Here is a 21,339-nt window from a genome sequence, read left to right as displayed (position 1 = left end):
AGCGCCCCACAGGTGGGATCCGCCTCAGCCCCAGCCCACCTAAGAGGGGTCAGCAGGGCCACCGTTTCCTCCTCACCCAGACTGTTCTTCCCACCAGCATCCCAGAGTCCAACACGGACCGTGCAATCCTGGCCCCTGAGAGAAGCTGGAATCTGCCAAACAGAGGCACTGCCCATCCCACCCACTCCCGTCCCCCAGGCCTCCCCAAGGATAGGACATGGGACTCATGCCCTGTGCAGGGCCCAATAGAGGGGCAGCAGCCAGGGGCCAGAAGCCCATGGAACCCTGGCACCATGTGGACCCAGGGCCACAGTGCACCTGCCCCCACCCCGGCACCCTCCTAGGTCAAATCACACTCAATTCAGAGCTCTCAGCCCTGAGATGCCAGAAGACACTCCAGGGGCTCCAGAACGTTCTTACCGGCCTCTCCTCACTTACATATTTTAATTTAAATGATCTTTTATAATTTTTAAAAAGCAATAGATTTTTAATTAGAAAATTCAGATGAGCAAAAATGAAAAGATTAAAACCCACAGCCCACACCCAGGGGTGACCACGATGAAGGCTTGGTATCTGCTGTCTGGGCCATTCCACATCTGCACATCCGTGTGTTCTGGCCCAGGGAGCACCCTCAGCCCACCGCATACAGCTTGTATCTGCTGATGGCAAGCACCGTATTCCACATCCCTGTGCCAGTCAGGCCCAGTCGTTCTAATTGTCCCTTGGGTCCTGCAAACATCTTGGCCCTGCCTGGATCCACCTGGCAGCATCAGTGTCCATTTTCCACAGTCCTGCTTTGCAGAGTCAGGGCCTGTCACCCCGGTCCACGGTTATCAAACCAGACCCAACTCCCAACAGCAAGCCTGCTGGGCACGGAGCCCTCAGAGCTCCCTCACACCCTGGGGAGAACCTTCCCTCTGATCCATCGGCCAAGCAAGTGCCCCCACAGGGGTGTCTACATGAGCAACTACAGGGAGTCACCACGTGGTAGCCAGGGGCCGGGCCATCCGGCTTCAGGGCTGACCCCCTCACAGGGCAATGTCTTGTGAGCAGCAGAGGTCACCGCTCTGAAACTCAAGTTGCACAAACTCAGGGTTCACATCTTGGCCTGGGCACCCACAGACCTCCCTAAGCCCCTGTGTGTTGAACTCAGTGAAGGGCCGAGCACAAGGAGTACACCCATAAACACGGCTACCGCTGCCCCAGCCCCAGCCCCAGCCCCAGTCCCCGGAAGCGGCAGGACGCCCAGGGCGGCGTGACTTTGAGGTGGCAGGCAGCCTGCCAAAGGGGCACGATAAAAGGGAGGTGGAGCCTGCCCAGGGGACCGAGGCCAGGAAGGCTACAGAGCCCCCAGCCCCGCCCGCCCCCTGCACCAAGGACAACCAGAACATTCCACCACTTGCCCTGTGGTTGCTGCACCTCCGTGGAGCTGCACCGGGCTCCTCGAGCAGCCGCTGATCTGGGAGATAGAGGGGGCAAATTTATCCTTAGCAGAAAACAGCCTCTACCTTGCAGGTCAGCGAGAACTTCTGAAAGGCCTTCTGTATTCCTGCCTACTGTTTCACCCACTGGCAGGTAGGGATTAGGCTCACCAGGCACACAGTAAGGTCAGTGGTCCCCCAAGGTCACAGCCGGCAGAGGCTGCGCCAGGGACAGGGAGTCCGGTTCCCCACTCTAACCAAGCACAACCCGGGATCCACCCCGCCCCCGACTCCCCACACCCTGACAGCAGATATATCCCTGAAAGACCCCCGAGGACCCCCGACTGGCCCCACTTCCCTGGGCCCCCTGCCGCTGCTGCCCCACCTACCAGCTCAGGGGCCTCACCCGAGACTCTTCCACCAAGAGCCTGCAGCCCTCACCCAAGACCCTCCCTGTCTGCTCGGCTCACTGGGAAGAAACCTGAACCCCAGACTGGGCACGGCACATGGACCCAGGTTCGGTCCCTGTCACTCTGGGCTGGGCCCTGACTCACCAGTCCAGGGAGGGTCTCCTTTCTGCTCCTCAAAACTCCAGGCCTTCCCTGCCCCCAGCACCCTTTGCCTGTGGTTCTTGCCAGCAGTGCCCACGCTCCCCTTCACTCCACTGGCCCCTCACCTCAGTCCTAGCACTCTAAGCCGTCTAAGTCACAGACAGGGTCACCCCCTACTAGGAGAGCAGGCCCCAGGGCACACAGAGGTCAGCAGAAATTGCCTGCAGGATGGCACATGGGGGTGTGGGAGCACGTCCCTGCCACTCAGTAACAGGTGGGGGTCTTACAGGGGGCACATGGGGGGATCATGACAACTTACAGTCAGGTGGTGGCAACATCACAGGTGGTTCCCGTCATGCCAGGAAGAGATGGTGCATTCTAGAAACCAGCAACCTTCACTGGGAGCCCCCAGGCAGGTGTCAGGCTCAGGAGCAGGCCCGTCAGAGAGAGGAGGCAAGTCAGAGAGAGATAGAGGGGGAGATGGGGCGGCCTTAGACACTGCCTCTGATGGCCACGCTGCCCTTATCCACAGCCACACTCGAGTGCAGAGTCCTGTCTACCTTGCAGGCCTGGCAGCCCCAGGAACAGCCATGAAGACCCACCCAGCACCCACCGATCTGGAGCCCAAACCACCAGAAGGCTCCAGCCAGGCTCCCAGGGGCTCTCCGTGATATACACCCACAGCGACGCCCCTCAGCCCAGGGAAGGGCTCGGAGTCACTTGTGAATCCCAGAAAGACACAGTGGGGCTGGGTCTCATCCCTGGACAGCTGCTGGGATGGCGGAAGGAGCAGCAATGCATCCCAAGTGTACTGGGGCTAGGCTGGCCGAGACCACACGCATGGAGAGGCCCTCTCCAGACCTTCCCCCAGGAGAGAAGACGGCAGACAGCTGCACCCAATGGGTGCTGGAACCAGCATGCCCCATCCATTTCTCTCCCTGCCCATCCCTCCGTCCACCTACCCCTTTCTCTCTCCACCCACCCACTACTTGATCTATCCAGCTGTCCACCCATCTACCCGCCACCCATAACTCACCACAATCCATCCCCCCATCCACCTGCCCATCTCTCCCTCTGCCTACCTGTCCACCCCCAGGGTACCTATTCCATGACAGGCCCCGCACTGTCTCAGGCAGCATAGGCTGTTTCCCAGGGTCCACAGCGGCCACAGGCCTCAAATTCCTGAGAGCCAGAAGCCTGGAGTTGTGGGTGAGAGCAGGGGCCACGTAAATAAAAGCAGCCATGATCTGGGCTGAGTAAATCTAGGCCCAGCACCAGCGCCCTCCCGCACTCCAGACACACATGTGTGCAGGCGCAAAGACAGGGCCTTCCCGGGACTCTCACAGCGCCAGGCCATGGAAGCTGGAGGGGAGGAAGGGAAAAGGGGCCACCCCCCGCCCCTGGCCAGCTTACCCAGTCAGCGGCCTTATCTCCTCCACACTCAAGGTTCCCTTCCCGGACAGAGCTTCAGAGGCTATTTCAGGAACGACAGCAACCAGCCCGCAAATCTGCTGCGAGGCGGCCTGAGATGCCATGCCCTCTGAGGCGGAAGAGATGGGGGGCATCAGACAGCCCTGCAGGCCTTCAAACAGCCCTGCACACACAGACTGAGTCCCACACACTTAATCACACCTGACACATGAGGACAAACTCAGAGACGCAAGGTGGCTGCCCAGGGCCTCTCACCCACTCCAGGCTGCCCCCAGCCACGGCCACTGGCTCACAGATCGCCACCGCTGCACCCAGTGGAGGCCAGGAGAGGGAGGCCCATCTGACTCCCGGACACCCCTGGAAGCCCAGGTCCTGTAGCGGTACCACCCAGAACACGGGCCCTCCACAAGAGGCCACACCCCCAGGCAGCAGACAAGACTGACAAGAGGGCCACCTGCACAGGCAGCGACGCTAAACCAGAAGCAGTCACACCCCAGCCTGGGGCGAAGTGCTCCTCCAAAGGCTTGAAGCAGTCTTTGGCACCAGAGAGATCTGGTCCCCCACTGTGGAGACACACCTACCTCCCTCTCATAAGGGCCTCGGAGCATCCAGAGACAGCCCCGGCCACAGCCACCTGGATGGGGAGCTGCTCCCACCCAGCCCCACCACCCCACCAGAGCGAGTCCCCAGCATTCCCCGGCAGTGGGCACAGGGCTTTGGCAAAGGGGCCCATGCAAACTTATGGTCCAAGGTCCCCTTATAGCTGGGCTGACAGTCCCTGTACCTGAGAGCCCTTCCAGACACATGGACACAGCCTTTCTCCAGTAGGCCTCAGAGCCACAGGAAAAAAGGGAGGGAGGAAGGGAGGAGGCCTGTGGAGGCCAGAGCCTTGAGTTGGGAAGCAGGACTGATGCACGGAGTAGACAAGTACCTGTACCCACAGGGCCGCCTGGGGGCTTGGGCACCTGCTCCTCCCTTGGGGCACTGCTGCCCTCCACCAGCCACAGAGCCCCCTGAAAGACCAGGGATATGAGCACAGTATCTGTCCAGCCAGAGAAATACAGGCCAGCAGCAAAGGCTCCACTGACCCGCAGCCACCCTGCCCGGCCTGCCTACAGAGAATCAGGTCACTCAGGGACTCGCCCTGCCCCGGAGTCCTGCCCCCAGCTGGGCCACAGGCTGGTAGGGGTCTGGGCCCTATTGTGTCTCTGGAGACCTCTGCTGCCCACGGGCGCTACGAGCAAGGACTTGAGTGAGGGGCGCCCTGGGGGTGGCAGTCAGGACACCGAGGCCCGTCTGGGTTTTGGAGGAACTGAGCTTCCACATCTGCACTGGGGTGGGGCTCTGGAGCCTAGAGGAGAAACAGTTGTTCACGTCAACTGCTATTCATTTGTCTGAAAGACTGCAAAACCACACACCTTTTCTGGCTAGCAGGTAACCACATAAAATAAAATTTTAAAAAAAAACAATTCTTACTAAACCAGTCCTCTGACCCAGCCGCGGGTTTTGGCCGCAGGTGTCTCCGCAGGGAAGGAGAGTGGGTTTTAAGCAGAAGTGAACCCCTGCCCTGATTTCACAGACTCCAATCATCTACCTCTGAGGCCCAGGCCTCTCGCCACATAGGGGGAACTCTTTGTAGGCAGGAGGGCTGAGGGGGCCTCCAGGGTGGTCTGGGGGGAGCGACCACGCCCTCACGGTCAGCTGTTCACCCCCAGGGCTGCCCTCCACTGTGGACAGAAGAACAAGCTGACTGGTCCCTGCCTGGTTGGCTTAGAGGAAGTCAGTACTGCCAGTCACCACAGTGCCACAGTCTGCCCTGCACGGAGGGAGCTACAGACTGGCAGTGACCCCTACATACCCTTAAAGGAACCAGACTGTCTCAGGCTCCCACAGCTCCTCATTACCTGAGACAGGTAAGCCTTCACCTGTTCCCACTAAGCCCTGCAATGAGGAACTACATGGGGTTCTCCTCCAGGAACCCTGATTGCCCCACCGCTCCCCCGCCCCTGTTATGGCCTAAAGTCAGGGAGTGTCACATACGTGCTTTGTCTCTGCCCAGCTCCAGGCAGGCCACACAGCCCCTGGACACCACACCCCACATCCTAACCTCACACCACCAGGCACCACGGGGCGTCCAGAGGAGACAGACCAGTGTCCCCACCACCGCGTCCCAGAGAAGTCTGCCTCTCCTCGTTTTACGGTTGAGGTAACATGGCCAGCTGGGAGCTGGGTGCAGACTGTGGTCTGTCTGCTTCAGAGCGCCATTAAGCCCCTGTGCTTGGGAAGGAAGGAAGCCACTCACAAAAGCATCCCAACAGCCCCAAACCCTCCCAAATGGGCACGTGGATCAGAAACGCACCCTGGCAGGTGGGGCATGGGCACAAATGGAACATGTCAGCAAACCAGAAGTAATTTAATACAATATTTGTTGCCATTTATTTAGTGAGGACCTAACTAAGGCCGATGTCACAACTGGTGGATAGGTGGTTCTTTCCTCCTTGCCTTCCCATTATTTCTTGGTCATTGACTTACTGAGGAAATCAGGTCATGTGTCCTATGGAGCATCCCCCACCACTGGGATTTCGCAAGCGGCCTCCTGTAGTGTCATTCAGCGTGTTCCTCTGGCCCGAGTATTTCCAGTAAACTTGTACTTAGAGCACGAGGTTTGGTGAGATCGATCTATCCATCCATCCATCCATCCATCCATCCATCCATCCATCCATCCATCCGTCCATCCAGGCAAGGAAGCATTGTGGATGGGAGCACTTTCTGTGCCCCATCCAAAGGCCTTCACTGCTTTGGAGAGGTTGGCAGCTGTGACGCTCCATGCGGAATCCCTGACCTCACCAGGAGCTGGAGTCTGGCAGGACTTTAGCAGCACTGCTGCTTCAGGCATCTGCCAGAGTCTTGAAGAAAGAGGCAACTTCATGAGCTGCTGGGTTTCCCCAAGTTACAGTTCACAGGGGAATCACGGCAGGGACACGTGTCAGATTCTCTCCATTTACCCTGCCAGGATTCAACATCATGAGTGGTCTCCCTGTCGACCTCCACAGATCATCAGAGAAATGCAAATCAAAGTCCGCTGGTTTTGCCCCTTAGTATCAGGATGAACTTGGGATCTGAACCCCATCGATGTAGCTCATCCACTTCCTCTGTTATTTTCAGTGAGGCTTACCCACTGCATCTTCAGCCTGGGGAGAAGGGGGAAGACAGGGACACCTTCAAGTCCCACTGACATGGCCCTAGAGGGCCTTTGATAACTTCCCTGCCTTCTGCTGTGATGAATACTCCAGGCTTAGCTTGCACATCTCCCGCCACAACCTGGAACCCGCCAGGGGCCCTGGTTTCTTTCAGGGGGAAATGGTACCTAGAGGCCACAGTCTGGGGTCTAGAGATGCTCTTAGCTACTGAGTGGTCCTTGGTCCTGGGCCTTTCCAGTAAACAGAGATATTTAAGTAAATGTCATCATGGATGCATACTGGTAGTCCTCATTCAAATGGAGGGATGGAGGATTTTTGCTTAACCTCTTCTAACTTACATCTGGTTTTTTTTTGTTTTTTCTCCCATGCCAAAAGTGTCCACTATTTTTTTTTCAACTTTTTTAACAGGTTCAGGAGGTACAAGTGCAGGTTTGTTACAAAGGTATATTGCATAATGTTGAGGTTTAGAGTATAAACGGATCCTGCCTCCCATGTAGTGAGCACAGCACCCACAGGTAACTTTTCAAACCTTGCTCCCCTTCCTCCCTCCCCACTCTTGTATTTCCCAGTGTCTCTTGTTCTCATCTTTATGTCCACATGTATTCGATGTTTAGCCCTCACTTATAATCAGTGAGACCATGCAGTATTTGGTTTTCAGTGGACCATGCAGTAAAGGGAATTTGCATTAATTCCCTTAGGATAATGACCTCCAGCTGCATCCATGTTGCTGCAAAGGACATGATTTTCATGTCTGCATAGTATTCCATGGTGTATCTATACCACATTTTCTTTATTCGATCTACCATTGACAGGCACCAGGGTTGATTCTATGTCTTTCGCCATGAATGTACAGGTGCATATGTCTTTTTGGTAGAACGACTAATTTTTCTTAGGGTATAAATTCAGCACATGAGACTGCTGGATCGAACGGTAGTTCAACTCTTGGTTCTCTGGGGTATCTCCAAACTGCTTTCCATGGTGGCTGGACTCATTTACATTCCCATCAACAGGATGTAAGTGTTCCCCTTTCTCTGCTGTCTCTCCAGCATCTGTTGTTTTTAGACTTTTTAAACAAAGGCCATTCTGACTGGCGTGAGACGGTATCTCACTCTGACCTTGATTTGCATTTCTCTGATGATCCGTGATGAGCATTTTTTCAGGTGTTTGACTGCTTGTATGTCTTCTTTTTAAGAAATGTCTACCATATCTTTTGCCCACTTTTTTTTTTTTTTGAGACGGAGTCTTGCTCTGTCACCCAGGCTGGAGTGCAGTGACGCAATCTCGGCTCACTGCAAGCTCCGCCTCCCGGGTTCACGCTATTCTCCTGCCTCAGCCTCCCGAGTAGCTGGGACTACAGGCGCCACCACACCCAGCTAATTTTTTTGTATTTTTTTTAGTAGAGACGGGGTTTCACCACGTTAGCCAGGATGGTCTCGATCTCCTGACCTCGTGATCCGCCCACCTTGGCCTCCCAAAGTGCTGAGACCGTGCCCAGCCATTGCCCACTTTTTAATGGGGTTGTTTCTTTGCTTGTTGATTTGTTAATTCCTTGTAGACACCAGATAGGCCTTTGTCAGTTCAAAGTTTGCGAATATTTTCTCCCGTTCTGTAGGTTGTCTGTTTATTCCCTTGACAGTCTCTCTTGCTGTGCAGAAGCTCTTTAGTTAGGTCCTGCTTGTGAATTTTTAGTTTTGTTGCAATTGCTTTCGAGGAACTTAGCTATATATTATTTGCCAAGGCCAATATTGAAAAGGGTATTAGGTTTTCTTCCACGATTTTTTCAGTTTGTAGTCTAATGTTTATATCTAATCTTTATTATTACTATTATTATTATTTTGAGATAGAGTTTTGCTCTTGTCACCCAGGCTGGAGTACAGTGGTGCAATCTCCTGCCTCAGCCTCCCAAGTAGCTGGGACTACAGGGACTTACCATTACACCCAGCTAATTTTTGTATTTTTAGTAGAGACAAGGTTTCCCCATCTTGGCCAAGCTGGTCTCAAACTCCTGACCCCATGATCCACCCACCTTGGCCTGCCAAAGTACTGGGATTACAGGCATGAGCCACCGTGCCTGGCCACATCTAATCTGTTTTTAATTTTTGTATATGGTGATAGATAGGAATCTGACTTCATTCCTATGCATACAGGGAGCCAGTTATCCCTGAGCCATTTATTGAATATGAACCTTTTCCCCATGGCATATTTTTGTTGATTTTATTGAAGATCAGATGGCTGTAGGTGTGTGGCTTTATTTCTGAGTTCTCTATTCTGTTCCATTGGTCTGTGTGTCTGTTTTTGTACCAATACCATGCTGCTTTGGTTACTGTAGCCTTGAAGTATAGTTTGAAGTCAGGTAACGTGATGCCTCTGGCTTAGTTTCTCTTTTGCTATTTGGCCTTTTTGGTTCTACATGAATGTTAGAATAGTTTTTTCTAATTCTACGAAAAATGACATTGGTAGTTTGATAGGAATAGCATTGAATCTGTAGATTGCTTTGGGCCATATGGCCATTTTAACAATATTGATTCTTCCAACCCATCAGCATGGAATGTTTTTCCATTTCTGTCATCTATGATTCCTTTCAGCAGTGTTTTGTAACTCTTGTGTAGAGATCTTTCACCTCCTTGGTTAGATGTATCCCTGGGTATTTTAATCTTTTTGTGTCTATTATAAATGGAATTGCATTCTTGATTTGGCTCTCAGCTTGAACGTCATTGGTGTATAAGAATGCTGCTGATTGGCCGGGCGCGGTGGCTCATGCCTGTAATCCCAGCACTTTGGGAGGCCGAGGCAAGTGGATCACGAGGTCAGGAGATTGAGACCATTCTGGCTAACACAGTGAAACCCCTTCTCTACTAAAAAATACAAAAAATTAGCCGGGCATGGTGGCAGGCACCTGTAGTCCCAGCTACGCAAGAGGCTGAAGCAGGAGAATGGTGTGAACCTGGGAGGCGGAGCTTGCAGTGAGCTGAGATTGCGCCACTGCACTCGGCCTGGGTGACAAAATGAGACTCCGTTTCAAAAAAAAAAAAAAAAAGAATGCGTATTTTTGCACATGGATTTTGTATCCTGAGACTTCACTTACAGTTCCAGGAGACTTTTGGCAGACTCTTTAGGGTTTTCTAGGTATAGAATCTTACCATCATCGGTGAAGGGAGAAGGTTTGAGGTCCTATTTTCCTATTTGGATCCCCTTTTCCTTCTCTTGCCTGATTTTTCTGGCTAGGACCTCCAGTATTATTTCGAATAGGAGTGGTGAAAGTGGGCATCCTTGTCTTGTTCCTATTCTTAAAGGGGAATGCGTCTAGCTTCTACCCATTCAGTATCATATTTACCATGGGTTTGTCATAGATGGCTCTCATTATTTTGAGATATGTTCCTTTGATACCTATTTTTGTTGAGGATTTTTAAATGAAGGGATGATGCATTTTATCAAAAACTTTTTTCTACATCTATTGAGATGATCATACGGTTGTTTTTAATTCTGTTTCTATGTGAATCATATCTTGTAAAACCTCCATTCTTGGTGACACCAACACAATTACTTATCTTAACCTGCAATTCCCCTGCAGCACTCTTAGAATAATAAAACAAATAGTATCACAACAATGATGTGGTCACTGCAGGCAGCTCTATTTGCCTTCAGCAGTAACCCGCTAGAAATATGTCACCTGAAATCAGTCCTTCTGGGTGGTTAAGCCACTAACTCAGCACACATTTTTAGGCTCATTTGTTTCATTTCAGTTTTGAGGGACTGTTTTTTCCGGTTAAGATTTATTTAGGGATTTTTCACTAAGCAATTAGGAACAGCTTTTTAAAAATTATGCAAACTATTTACATGGCTCCAAAGTGAAATCTATAAAACAAGGTACGTTCAAAGACATCTTGATTCCATACCCCCCTCCTTTTGAGGTAAACTTTTAAGATTTGGAGGCTTCCATTGCTTTTGTTTTTAATATACATCTAGACTTGCATCTTCCCCTTTATCAGACGAAGAATAGCTGCTATATTTTTATTCACTGTGCTTTTTCACTTAAAAAGTACCCTGATATGCTGGGTGTGGTGGCTTATACCTGTAATCTCAGCACTTTGGGAGGCTGAGGTGGGAGGATTGCTTGAGGCCAAGAGTTCAAGACCACCCTGGCCAACACAGCAAGATCCTGTCTAAAAAAATAAATAAATCCTGATAATCACTCCATAATAAGAGAGATCTACGCATTCCTTTTTTACAGCTGCATAATATTCCACACATCTCTGATTCAACCAGTCTCCTACAATGGGCATTTGCAGTTTTCCAAACAGTACTTTCGCAAGCAGCCCTTCACACGTGGCTTTTCCTGCCTTTGCCGGTGCCGGTGCCGGTGCCTTCAGGTAGGTTCCGGGGTGGGGGATTGCTGGGTCAGAGGTCAGTGCAGACAGTTTTGCTAGATGTTGCCAAATCCCCTCCTCACAGAGTCTACCCTCTTGCATGCCTGCTAGCAAATGCCAAAGGATTTCTGCCAGCCCGACGGGACCTCAGTGACATTTCCTCGGCACCCCTCTCGCCAGGAGTGTAGGTGGCACCTTCTCACATGTTCAAGGGCCCCCTGTGGGTTGCTGAACTGTGAGTGGTGTTCATATCTCCTGCTGGCTGTGGGTTTTCTTCTGTTTTCAGAAACTCTTTCTATAGTAAAGAGATTAACCCTTCATCAAACAGCACATTCCCCCAGCCTGGCATTGGTTGTTTCCCGTTAAGTTTGCTTTTTTTTTTTTTTCCTTCCCCCCGAGATGGAGTTTTGCTCTTGTTACCCAGGCTAGAATGCAATGACGCAATCTCGGCCCACCACAACCTCCGCCTCCCAGGTTCAAGCGATTCTCCTGCCTCAGCCTCCCAAGTAGCTGGGATTACAGGCATGTGCCACCACACCCAGCTAATTTTGTATTTTTAGCAGAGACAGGTTTCACCACGTTGGTCAGGCTGGTCTTGAACTCCTGACCTAAGGTGATCCGCCCGCCTCGGCCTCCCCAAGTGCTAGGATTACAGGCGTGAGACACCATGCCCGGCCAAGGTTGCTTCTTTCTTATGTGGTCAAACACATAAATCTCCTCCTCCACACATCTAGCTTTCAAGTCACAGAAAAGTTTCTTCACTCTCAGGTGAAAGAATTCCAGGCGCTTTCTTTCGGTACCCAAGTGGTTTTCTGCCCCCCTGGAAGTCTACCCTGGTGTGTGATGTGACAAGTGGGTACAGTCTGATCACTTTCCACGTGGCCACCCACCCACACCGCAGCACGCATGAAGCTGCCCATCTGTTCCCCACTGGTTGGAGATGCTGCCTCTGTCTTTTACTAAAATTCATATACAATGGAGTTACATGTGGTTTTGAAAAGCTGTTCCATTGGTGATCTGCCTGCCTATAAGGCAGTGTCATGCTGTTTTAATTAGCAAAGCTGTATGTTTTATAATATTTGAGCCATCCTAGCCAAGAGCAGAGACGTGACTCTTCACAAGAGAACAGCTGGAGACGTCATGGAATAGAATGCCAAGCCCAGGGCCCGCCAAGATCAAACGCTTGAAGCGCATGGCTCCTGGGGCTGCTCAGACACAGCCAGAGGAGGTTCCTGCCCCCTGTCTCCAGCTGCTCCCCTCTGTAGGGCTGCCTCTGGGAGGGGTCTGCCCCTCTCAGTCAGAGATCCTTCTGCTCCCTCCTCTGAGCTGCTCAGGCTGCTCTGAGTGGAAGTCAAGGAGGCAGCCCCTGGCCCCAGGGTGGGGTGAGGGGTCCCAGTGCAGCTGGGCTGTCTCCATGCAGAGGAGCGTTCCAGGGCTGAAGGGAGTGCAGGGGTGGGGGTCCCTGTCCAGCTGCTCTGCCTGTGGTTCCTGCTTTCTGAATCTCTTCAAGTCTCTGCCTGGAGCAAGTTCAGCCAGGAGCTGGGGAGAGCTACTCAGAGCACCCTTTCAGTGTGCCCCAGAGTGTGATTTGGGAAGGCAGCAGAGAAAGGCGTGCACCTTAGCAGATATGGAGGGGAAGCCAAGAGCAACCACCCCCAGGGAACCTGCACCCTCTGGGTAAGGGCGGCCAGAGTTCACCCGCTACCAGGACGCAGGCACAGAGCAAGGCTTTGGGAGCCGCCTCTCAAAGGGGACAGTCCTCAGGGTGCTTCCTCGTGGCAAGTGCTAGGTGGGAGTGGGGGCCAGGAATAGTGCGTCACCTCACTCGAGACCACAGCGTCCTAAGGACTTCTGGGCATGCTAAGGGTTTCCTGGGTGTGGCATGAGCAAAGTGGCCAGGCCTGGCTGTCTCATCTGTAAGGCAACCCAAATGCCCCCGTCTGTGCGTGGATGAGCGAAATGGGGAGCAGAGCCCAGGCCCCAGGCCCCAGGTCCCAGGTCCCAGAGTGGGCAGGGGCATGTCCTGCGGTCAGCTCCCCAGCCCGGCTCTTCAATCAAGAGAAGTTCCTGCCAGAGATGGCCAGGAAGATGCCAACAGACTCCAGGCGGCTCATCCCGACAGTCCCGTGCCGATGACGGAGCCACCACCCTCCTGGGATCCTTTCTGCTGGTCCATCCCACACAGTGCCTGGGACCACAGTCAGGTCCTTCCGGTGCTCAGAGCCCTCCAAGGGCAACGACAGTGCCGATCCCACGGCCCCGAGCCTCAGTCCTCTAAGACAAGGTTCCCCAACCCCGGGTCCGTGGCCTGTTAGGGAGCAGGATGTACGGCAGTGAGTGAGTGTCAGGTGAATGAGCATGACCACCTGAGCTCTGCCTCCTGTTGGATCAGCCCTGGCATTAGATTCTCACAGGAGCACAAACCGTATTGTGAACTGCGCATGCCAGGGATCTAGGTTGCGTGCTTCTTATGAGAATCTAATACCTGATGATCTGAGATGGAGCCGTTTCATCCCAAGATCACCACTGTCCCGGTGGAAAAATCTTTCTTCCATAAAACAGGTCTCTTGTACTAAAAAGGTTGAGGACCGCTGCTCTGTGGGGAATGGTGTTTCTGCAGAAGGGCTCAGGCACCCCCTTGGACACACCACCCTTAACCTGGATCCTTCTGGAAGCACCACGCCTGCTCAGACAGACCCCACACCCTGAATCAAATATTAGAACTTCCCAGGAGATGGTTGAGAAGTGGGAAGACACCTGGGTCCCATCATGGATCTTCCCCACCCCCAGCCAGGGCCTGCTCCCCAGAGAGAAGACCCTGCCCAGCCAGCACCCACCCACATGCGGCTCCCAGAAGGGGGCTGGGCCGGGCAGCGGAAGCCACACCCCCTCACATGGTCAGATGCCTCATGTAAAACCGGCCCCCTGGACTAGGGTCACGCGGCATCCCTGTGGTCACCCAGCCGGTACCACAGACACCAGCCGCCTCCCTTCATCAACCACCATAATTTTGCATCCATGAGGTCTGGGGTTTCTCATGGTGCTCCGAGGAGGTGCTGGAAAGAGACAGCCACCCACCAGGAAGGGGTTTGGAGGCCAGGACGTTCTCACCGATGTGCCTGCAGGGACCCCAGGCACAAGCAGAGCATGGTGTAGGAGCACCCAGGGGCTGCAGTGACCCGTGGTGACAGCAATCCCATACTGGCCAGCCCCAAGGCACCTCCTGAGCGTGAAGCCAGACCCTGCCGCCCTCCCCTCTGTAACCAAATCCTTGGGGTCTGGGTCAAAGTGGCCCAGGATGGTGACATTCATTGCCTCATTCTCCCCCCCAGCAGCAGATGTTGGGCTTCTGGAAGCTTCTCTGCGGCATCTCCCCAGGCCAACACCATGCTCTCCTGACACTGGCCACACACCAGCATCTCGCCTTGAGCGTCTGCTCTCCCAGCTCCTCCTAGGCCTAGAATGTTCTCCTGACATCACCGGCCTTGGGACCTGTCTCCTCCCACAGGTGCCTGAGATGAGATTGTCCCAGCCTTGTTGTTCTTGCCCGTGGACAGAGTCTTGAATCACAGTGACATATCGCAGGGGTCAAAAGCCAGTTTGGAATGTCAGGGCTAGGGAGGGCTCGTCCACCTCCCAGACAAGGCAGGTGGAATGCAAGGGACTGGGGGCCCTGCCCAGGGCCGAGCAGGGGCTCAGGACCAGGACGCGTGTGTCTGCACCTTGGCTACAGGGACCGGTGGCATTCCCATCGCTGGAAGGCATGAGCTCCCTGGACCTGCTGCGTCAGTCAACAGCCCTGTTAACAGCACCCCTGGGACTCGAGGACGCTTGCTCATCTGAGCAACTCTGGATCACCCTGGCAAGGGCGTCGAGCGTAGAAGGAGCAGACTTGAAACCAGCCCGGCAGCAGGAGCAGAATTCTCGGCACCCAACACCTTTAAAAACAGCGGCATCAGCCACCCGAGTGGAATTGCCTGCCAATCCCTGTCACTCTGATACCCGCGGTGGGCACGGTGCTCCTGCCCATCTCAGCTGCCCCCAAAGGCGCTCAGCTCCACACAGCCTGTTTCCAGCTCTGGAGCACACATAGGGTGGGTTCGGAGCTGTTCACCCTTCCTGTCCTCTGCAGGACGTGCCACATGCCAGGACGGCACGTGGCAGAACTCATAGCAGCAGCTGACATGCCAGCTCCCTGGCTCCAACCACCTGACCTCGCACTGGACGGCCCAACTGCACCCCAGGCCCTCACACCCAGCGGAATTTCATCCCATCGGCACCCAGGAGTGTCCCTGCAAAGCCCCTCCCTCAGACCTGGTCCCGTGACACATCGCAGCCAGCACATTATGTGCAAAGGTTCCAGGACCTCGCAACTGCCAAGTCAAAAGGGACCCCCCTGCCTCCAGCACCCCAGGGTTGTAGGCTCAAGCTGCGAGTACCATGCCCACAGGGAGCTGTGGCTTCAGTGCCAGACACAGACGAATGTTCCCTCCAACTGAGGCACCCTGCACTGAGGGCGCCAGCACCAGTAGCCTCTGCCACAGAGGACAAGACGCAGACTCAGAAGGCCCTGGACCCTGGCCAAGGCGGCCCAACCATGGGGCCATGCGCAGACACAAAACCCTGCCACCTGCTCCACACCCACCAGGCACTGCCCGAGCCACCTCCAAGGACCCAAGTCCCTACCATGCTCCTGACCCCCTGTCCCCACACAGGCTGGGGAGGCCCTTTCTCCCAGACTCCAGGCTCTTGTGCCACCTGGACTACCCCCTCCCCAGCTGATGGCCAGGGGTAAGGGATGCGTTCCCCCCAACTAGAGTGAAGCCACAGTTAGGCACTCAGCATGTTGGCAAGAGTGGATCCAGAAACACTGGGCTGAGTCTGTAATGGAGGTGAGGTGATCCCAGACAGCCAGAGGATGAGACCAAAGACTCAGGCCCCACAGAAGGTGGCACTGGGAAAAGCCCCAAAAGACATTCCCAGTTTTACTGGGAATCTAGGGCTGAGGAGTGGGTGGAGGGGTCTTAAAGAAGATGGAAAGAGACCTGATGGCCCAAAGAGCTCCGTCCTCCTCTGTGCCCAGCTGCAGCACCTGCTTCAGCCTCTGGCCTCCCTGCCCAGCTACAGAACAACTGTCCAGCAGCTGCCTCGGACTCCAGTGCCAGAGCCTGGAGACAGGAGGGCACTGAGGTCCACAAAGTTGGGTGCTACACCCTGAGAGCTGGCCTCTGCATGGCTTTGTCTTTTGGGGAGGCAACCAGATCGGCCCAATCCACCTCCAGGACCTGCCTCTGGCTCCATTGTTGATTAACATGCATCCATGAGGGTTCTGCCAACACCCCTGGAAAGTTCTTGGGAAACAGGGAAAGGCAAGGCTGTGGGAAGGGGGAACAGCGGTTGCTGAGCCAGGCTTGGGTTTGAGAGCCTACGAGGGCTGTCCCCATGCACTCCAGGTCCCCCCTCAAATCCCTCTCCTTGACCACAACCAGGATCTCCAAGCGTCTCAGCAACCAGAATAGATGCCAGCTGGATGTCCACACCCCCGACGAAGGCTCACAGCAAGGGAGCTAGGACCTCTGGGTGCAGCAGGGCTGTATGGATCCCCATCCCCTCAGCTAAGATGGGAGCTGCCCCCAGTGGGGGCGCAAGCAGCCACAGATAACTGGGGGTATTGGGGGTAGGAAGCCTAAGCGGGCAAGGGTCGAGGCCCAGCGCTGTGTCCACCCCGGCCAGCCCAGGGAGGCCAAAGGGAACACAGGAAGAGCTGCTCTCCTGGGGGCGGGGGTTCCCCAAGGAGGGGACAGGATATCCTGACTGGCTTTCCCAGCCACGCACAGGAGAGTTTGCCTAGCCCTGTAGGGTCAGCGGAACACCGGCTCCTGCCTCAACCCCCCTGGCTCTTCAAGGCCAGGCTTGTCGTCTTCAGGTCAAAAACCACAATACTTCTCACTTCACAATCCACCTAAGGACAGGGCCTTGTCTCTGCCACCATTGCCAAGACTTCTTACAGCAACACAAGGGCTGGACTGGCACAGGGCTGGACCTGATTTTGTGAGGCTGTAGGTAGCCTCCAGCTACTCTGCCATCCTGGCTCTATGACCAGGTCTCCCCTTGAGAGACTGGTCCTGCCAACCTCCTAGAGCACTGAGGGTGGGAGTGCATCTCCCAGGCCCCCACCAAGTCACATGTCCTGCCCAGCCAGGGTCCACCTCCAGTCCCACCCCGCATGGAGGTACCTGGGAAGGGGCTGTTCATGACAACTTCCCAGGGCCAGGCACACATCTTACAGGGACAGGGCCCAGAGCTGGAAAGGACCAGCCCCGGGTCTGGCCACTTCACAGAAGCATCCCTTTCCTGGCCACCCCCTCACAGAAGCCCTCCTGCCCCTGTCCCCAGAAGCCACCGCTGCCTTGCCAGCTCTACGGAGGCTGGGTAAAGGTAGACTCTGCTGAGCAAACTTCCGAGACCTAAACAATCCAAATCAGGAAGAAAACACAAGTGCAAGCAGAGACTTCCTCTGGGGCGCGGCGGGCCCTCTTCCTCCGCACGGGTGGCTGCAGTGAGCCCAGAGGCACATGTCCACAAACCTGAATACAAGTGAGAACTGAGGGGGTCTGCAGGCGCTTTGTCTTGGCCTCTGGCTGAGGGGGTCTTCCCACCCCTGGACATCTCAGAGAGTCTGGGGTCCAGGAGGCAGGTGGCCAACAGCACACAGCACCTGTGAATCTGGCATCTGCTGGACATTTGCACAGTGGCATCAGACTTGGGTGGGTTCCCCTGGGTCACTGCACACAAACATCTCCCAAACCACAAGCCAAGCCCCCGCTGCTGCAGCCATGAGCAGAGCCAGTTCCTCTCACAGACCAGCAGCGGCTGTGGCCCAGGCACCCGCTGACATGTCAGGAGACAGGGGCTTGGGAGCCGGGGGTGGGGAAAAGTCTCCAAGATAACACCCCAACCACATCTTTGAGGATAGAGGTGGTTGAGACTTCCCCTTCCTGATGTGGAAGGCCACCTCTCAGCAAGGAAGGCAGTAGCCCTGCGACCTCTACCCCACCCTCTCACCTGAGACCATGCTTGAAGCTGGCTGGGGCCTGGCTCCTGCTGGTGGCAGCTGCCAGCAGGCATGGACAGGCCCCTGGATGCCCTCCAGCCAGTTCTCTACTGAGCCTGCCCAAGGCAGAGGAGATGCTTCCACCTGAGGATGCTCAGGGAGACCACCCTTCAGCCCTCAGGTGAGCCCCACGGCCATCAGCCATGGGATGGCTGGGTAGAGGCTCCCAGGCCAGAGGCTGGCACCACACCAAAAGGCCGCTGGCTGGGCAGCCAGGAAGTAGGGCCACTGGGGCGGCGGGGGAGGGCCCCAGGCAGGCACCGAGGAGAGCAGCCTGGACCTTTCCGGAGGTGACTTCCCGGGCCCATCCCCGAGAAATCCAGTGCCCAGCCCTGCTCAGGCACGCTGTACCGGGAATTGGAACCACCTGGTAACAGGGAGGGCCAGGAGCCTCTGCTACCAGCGCTACCGTCTGCGGGAGCACAGCTGCCTCTGAGTGAGAGCTGCAGACGTGCCTCTCCACTCTGCATCAAGCCAGGTTTTCATGAGCTTGGTTCGGTTAATATGAGGCCGGTGGGGACGCCCCATGGCACGCTGAGCCCTCAGGGAGCACTGCTACCGTCACCTTCCTCTCCTGGACAGCCCCCTGCCCCAGAGTACAACTGGGCCTCAGAGAGGTCTGAGATGTGGCACCAGCTGGACATCAGGCGCCTTCTCTCTTGGGGGCTCCTGAGCCTCGAGTCTCAGCCGACCTTGAGGAGTTCTCTTACTGAACCCAAAGGTGCGCTCCCCAGCAGGCTTCTCTTCCCAGAAAGAATCACACCTGGACCGACCCTCCCCGGAGGTGTGGAGCCAAATTCTGGGCTCCAGGTGGTCCCCTCCCCAGCCGGCTCCCTCCCCATGCCGGGCCTGCGAGCAGCTGCGCACCCCCAGACACAGCAGCGCCCCTGAACTTCAAGGGGGAGTGCAGTTTGTGTTTCTGCGTTTCCCCACTTCTTCCCTCCTCTGCTCCAGGGTCGCAGCCCCTACGGGGCAGGTGGCGCTGGGACAGAGCTCCCCCACACAAGCTCTCAGGAAGCACCTTCGTGCCGGCCGTCGCCGGTGGCGATACTCACACGGCGAAGTGGTAGACGAAGCATTTCCAGCCGGTGGGACGCTCGAGGAAGTTGTAGACGCGGCCCTGGACGTGGGTGCGCGCCAACAGCGGGCGGCGCGTGCTGTAGATGGAGACGCGCGGATCTAGGTTCACCCGCGGCCGCGGGCCAAGGTCGGAGGCAACTGGGGGCGCTGCGGGCGCGGCCGGGGACGCAGGGGGCGCGGGACCTGGGGCGCCGGGCGCGATGGGCGCGTAGAGCGCGCCGCCCGCCGGGCCGCCCTCCGCCAGCTCCAGCGAGAAGGGGCACTTCTTGGCCAGGCCCGCGCTGCCCCGCCGAGCGCCTGGCAGGCGGCCCCAACCCCAGCGCTTCCTCTCGGCCCTGGGCGGGGAGGAGGCCGCGGCCATAACAAGGAGAGCCCGCGGCGGGCCGGCCCGGGAGGCGGCACCCGGAGCTGCAGCGAAGGCGAGCGCCCAGGCACAGTGCGGGCAGCCACTGCTGCCAGCCCCGCCGCGGGGGGCCGCTGCCGGCGCAGCCCGGGCGCTCGGGGCGGGGCCGGAGGGGGCAGTGGCCGAGGACCGGTCTCATGGAGCGGCGGGCCCCGCCCCCGCCTGCACGCCCCGCCCCCGCCAGCCCGGCGCGCTCATTTCGTCCCTACCCGCGCCCACCGGCTTGGCCCGCCCTCTCCCTCAAGGACCGGCTTGGCCCTGCCCCCGCCTCAACCCTGACTTGGCCTGTCCCCGCCCCCGCCCACGCCCCGCCCACGCCCCGCCCACGCCCACCTGCTTAGTTAGCCCCGCTCCTGTCTGCAACTACCCCGCTTGGCCCCGCCCCTTCCTCGCCCACCTGTTTTACCCCGCCCCTATGTGCATTTACCCCCCCGCTTGGTTCCGACTCTCCCCGCCCACCTGCTTAGCCCCGCCCCTTCTGCATCTCCTCTGCTTGCACCTGCCCTGCCCTCACCCACCTGCTTGGCCCCCACTTCTGATGCCCGCCTGCTCTGTCTGGCCCGGAGGAGGACCCCAGCTGAGCCAGGGAGGAAGGGGTAAGGCCAGGCCGATACCACCACCAAGAACTGCACAGCCAGGGCAGGAGGGGCGGGGTAGGGTGCCGGCATCTATTGTCCCTCCTCTGAGCCGCTCCGGAGTTGGGGGTGGTGGGAGGAAAGGGATGTACTGGGTGAGGGTGTGCTGGCCCCGCGATCACTGTGAGCGCCCCCGGGTGCCCAGGCGCGCGAGCTGTGGGCGGGGAATACTCTCGGGTCGCTTCCCACCAGGGCCCTTGGACCAGGAGGGTGAGATGGAACCACGAACTGTGATGTACCCCCCAGTGGGAGCTGTGCGGGTGCTGCTGGGGAGCGGGGCGGCACAGCCTGGGTCTGCACCTGGCTCGACTGCTGGGCATAACGGGCGGGGCTGCCTGGGCAGGTCAAGGGAGAGGCGCTTGCGCCACCCTAGGGTCTTGGAGAATGGGCGCCTTGTCCTCTCTACCCTCCGGACCGCGCTGCCGCTGCGCCCTGTGGATTCCCCTGGGTGGGGGTGGGTTGGTCACATCGGAAGATTTTCACAGGACTCTGCACTGCCTCCCGCCCGCTGCTGGCATTTGGGTCTCAGCACATCTCAGGCTTGGGGTGGTGGTGGGGGGCAGCCAACAGAAAAGACCAGCTTTTTTCAGGATGTTGCACACAGACTCGAGGCAAGAACTGAAGGTGAAGCTCAGCGGTGACTCTCAGCCCGGCCAGGTGACCCATAACTCATGCGACACTTCCAGGTCATCGCTGAGCACCCTGGGCCAATTTGACGTATCCACCACCCCACTGCCAAAAGTCTGCTCTTTTATCATGGAGAGAGTCCAGCCCAGGCCCTTGACACCTGGGTGCACAGTCTGTATTTGCAGCAAGAGTGGATGGAGTGGGGTCCCAGCTTCCCAGCTTGTGCTGGGCACTATGATAACGCAGGGGATGCAGAGGAGAGGATACCTTCCTGGGAAGCATATTGTACAAAAGGGCAGCGGGCCAGAAGATGGGGGCAGTCAGTCAGCTCTGCAGGGCACACAGCACGCATTCAGCAAGTACTGCCTGCATGTAGTCTCTGTCTTCCCCTCCCACCTCAGCGGGAGGAAGGTGAGCTTTGAATAAGCAGTGTTTGGACAACTGGACAGTCATAAAGAAAGAAAGAAAAAGGATAGCTTGGGTCCATCTCATCACACACAAGAATAAATC

The 21,339-nt window shown here is 56.4% G+C and overlaps 1 protein-coding gene across 9 annotated transcripts in view; it reads right to left on the bottom strand.

The window, feature by feature from the left end:
* KCNQ1 (potassium voltage-gated channel subfamily Q member 1) overlaps positions 1-19,615 on the bottom strand; it is a 400,925-nt gene extending 381,310 nt beyond the window's left edge. For 7 of the 9 annotated variants that reach the window (XM_015435245.4, XM_045372364.3, XM_045372365.3 and 4 more), the window contains exon 1: positions 19,140-19,615. In XM_015435245.4, coding sequence (XP_015290731.3) covers positions 19,140-19,525 — 386 coding nt within the window. In that variant the 5' untranslated portion in view covers positions 19,526-19,615. Of the gene's footprint in view, positions 1-2,291; positions 3,330-19,139 lie in introns of those variants that run through there. The other 2 variants (XM_074012890.1, XM_074012892.1) reach the window with 1 other exon arrangement.
* Between the last annotated feature and the right edge of the window lie 1,724 nt (positions 19,616-21,339).

This window comes from Macaca fascicularis, chromosome 14 (genome assembly GCF_037993035.2).
Source record: "Macaca fascicularis isolate 582-1 chromosome 14, T2T-MFA8v1.1".
Taxonomy (NCBI): Eukaryota; Metazoa; Chordata; class Mammalia; order Primates; family Cercopithecidae; genus Macaca; species Macaca fascicularis.
The sequence above is the reverse complement of the archived record's forward strand: the minus strand, read 5'-3'. Positions and strand labels throughout refer to the sequence as shown.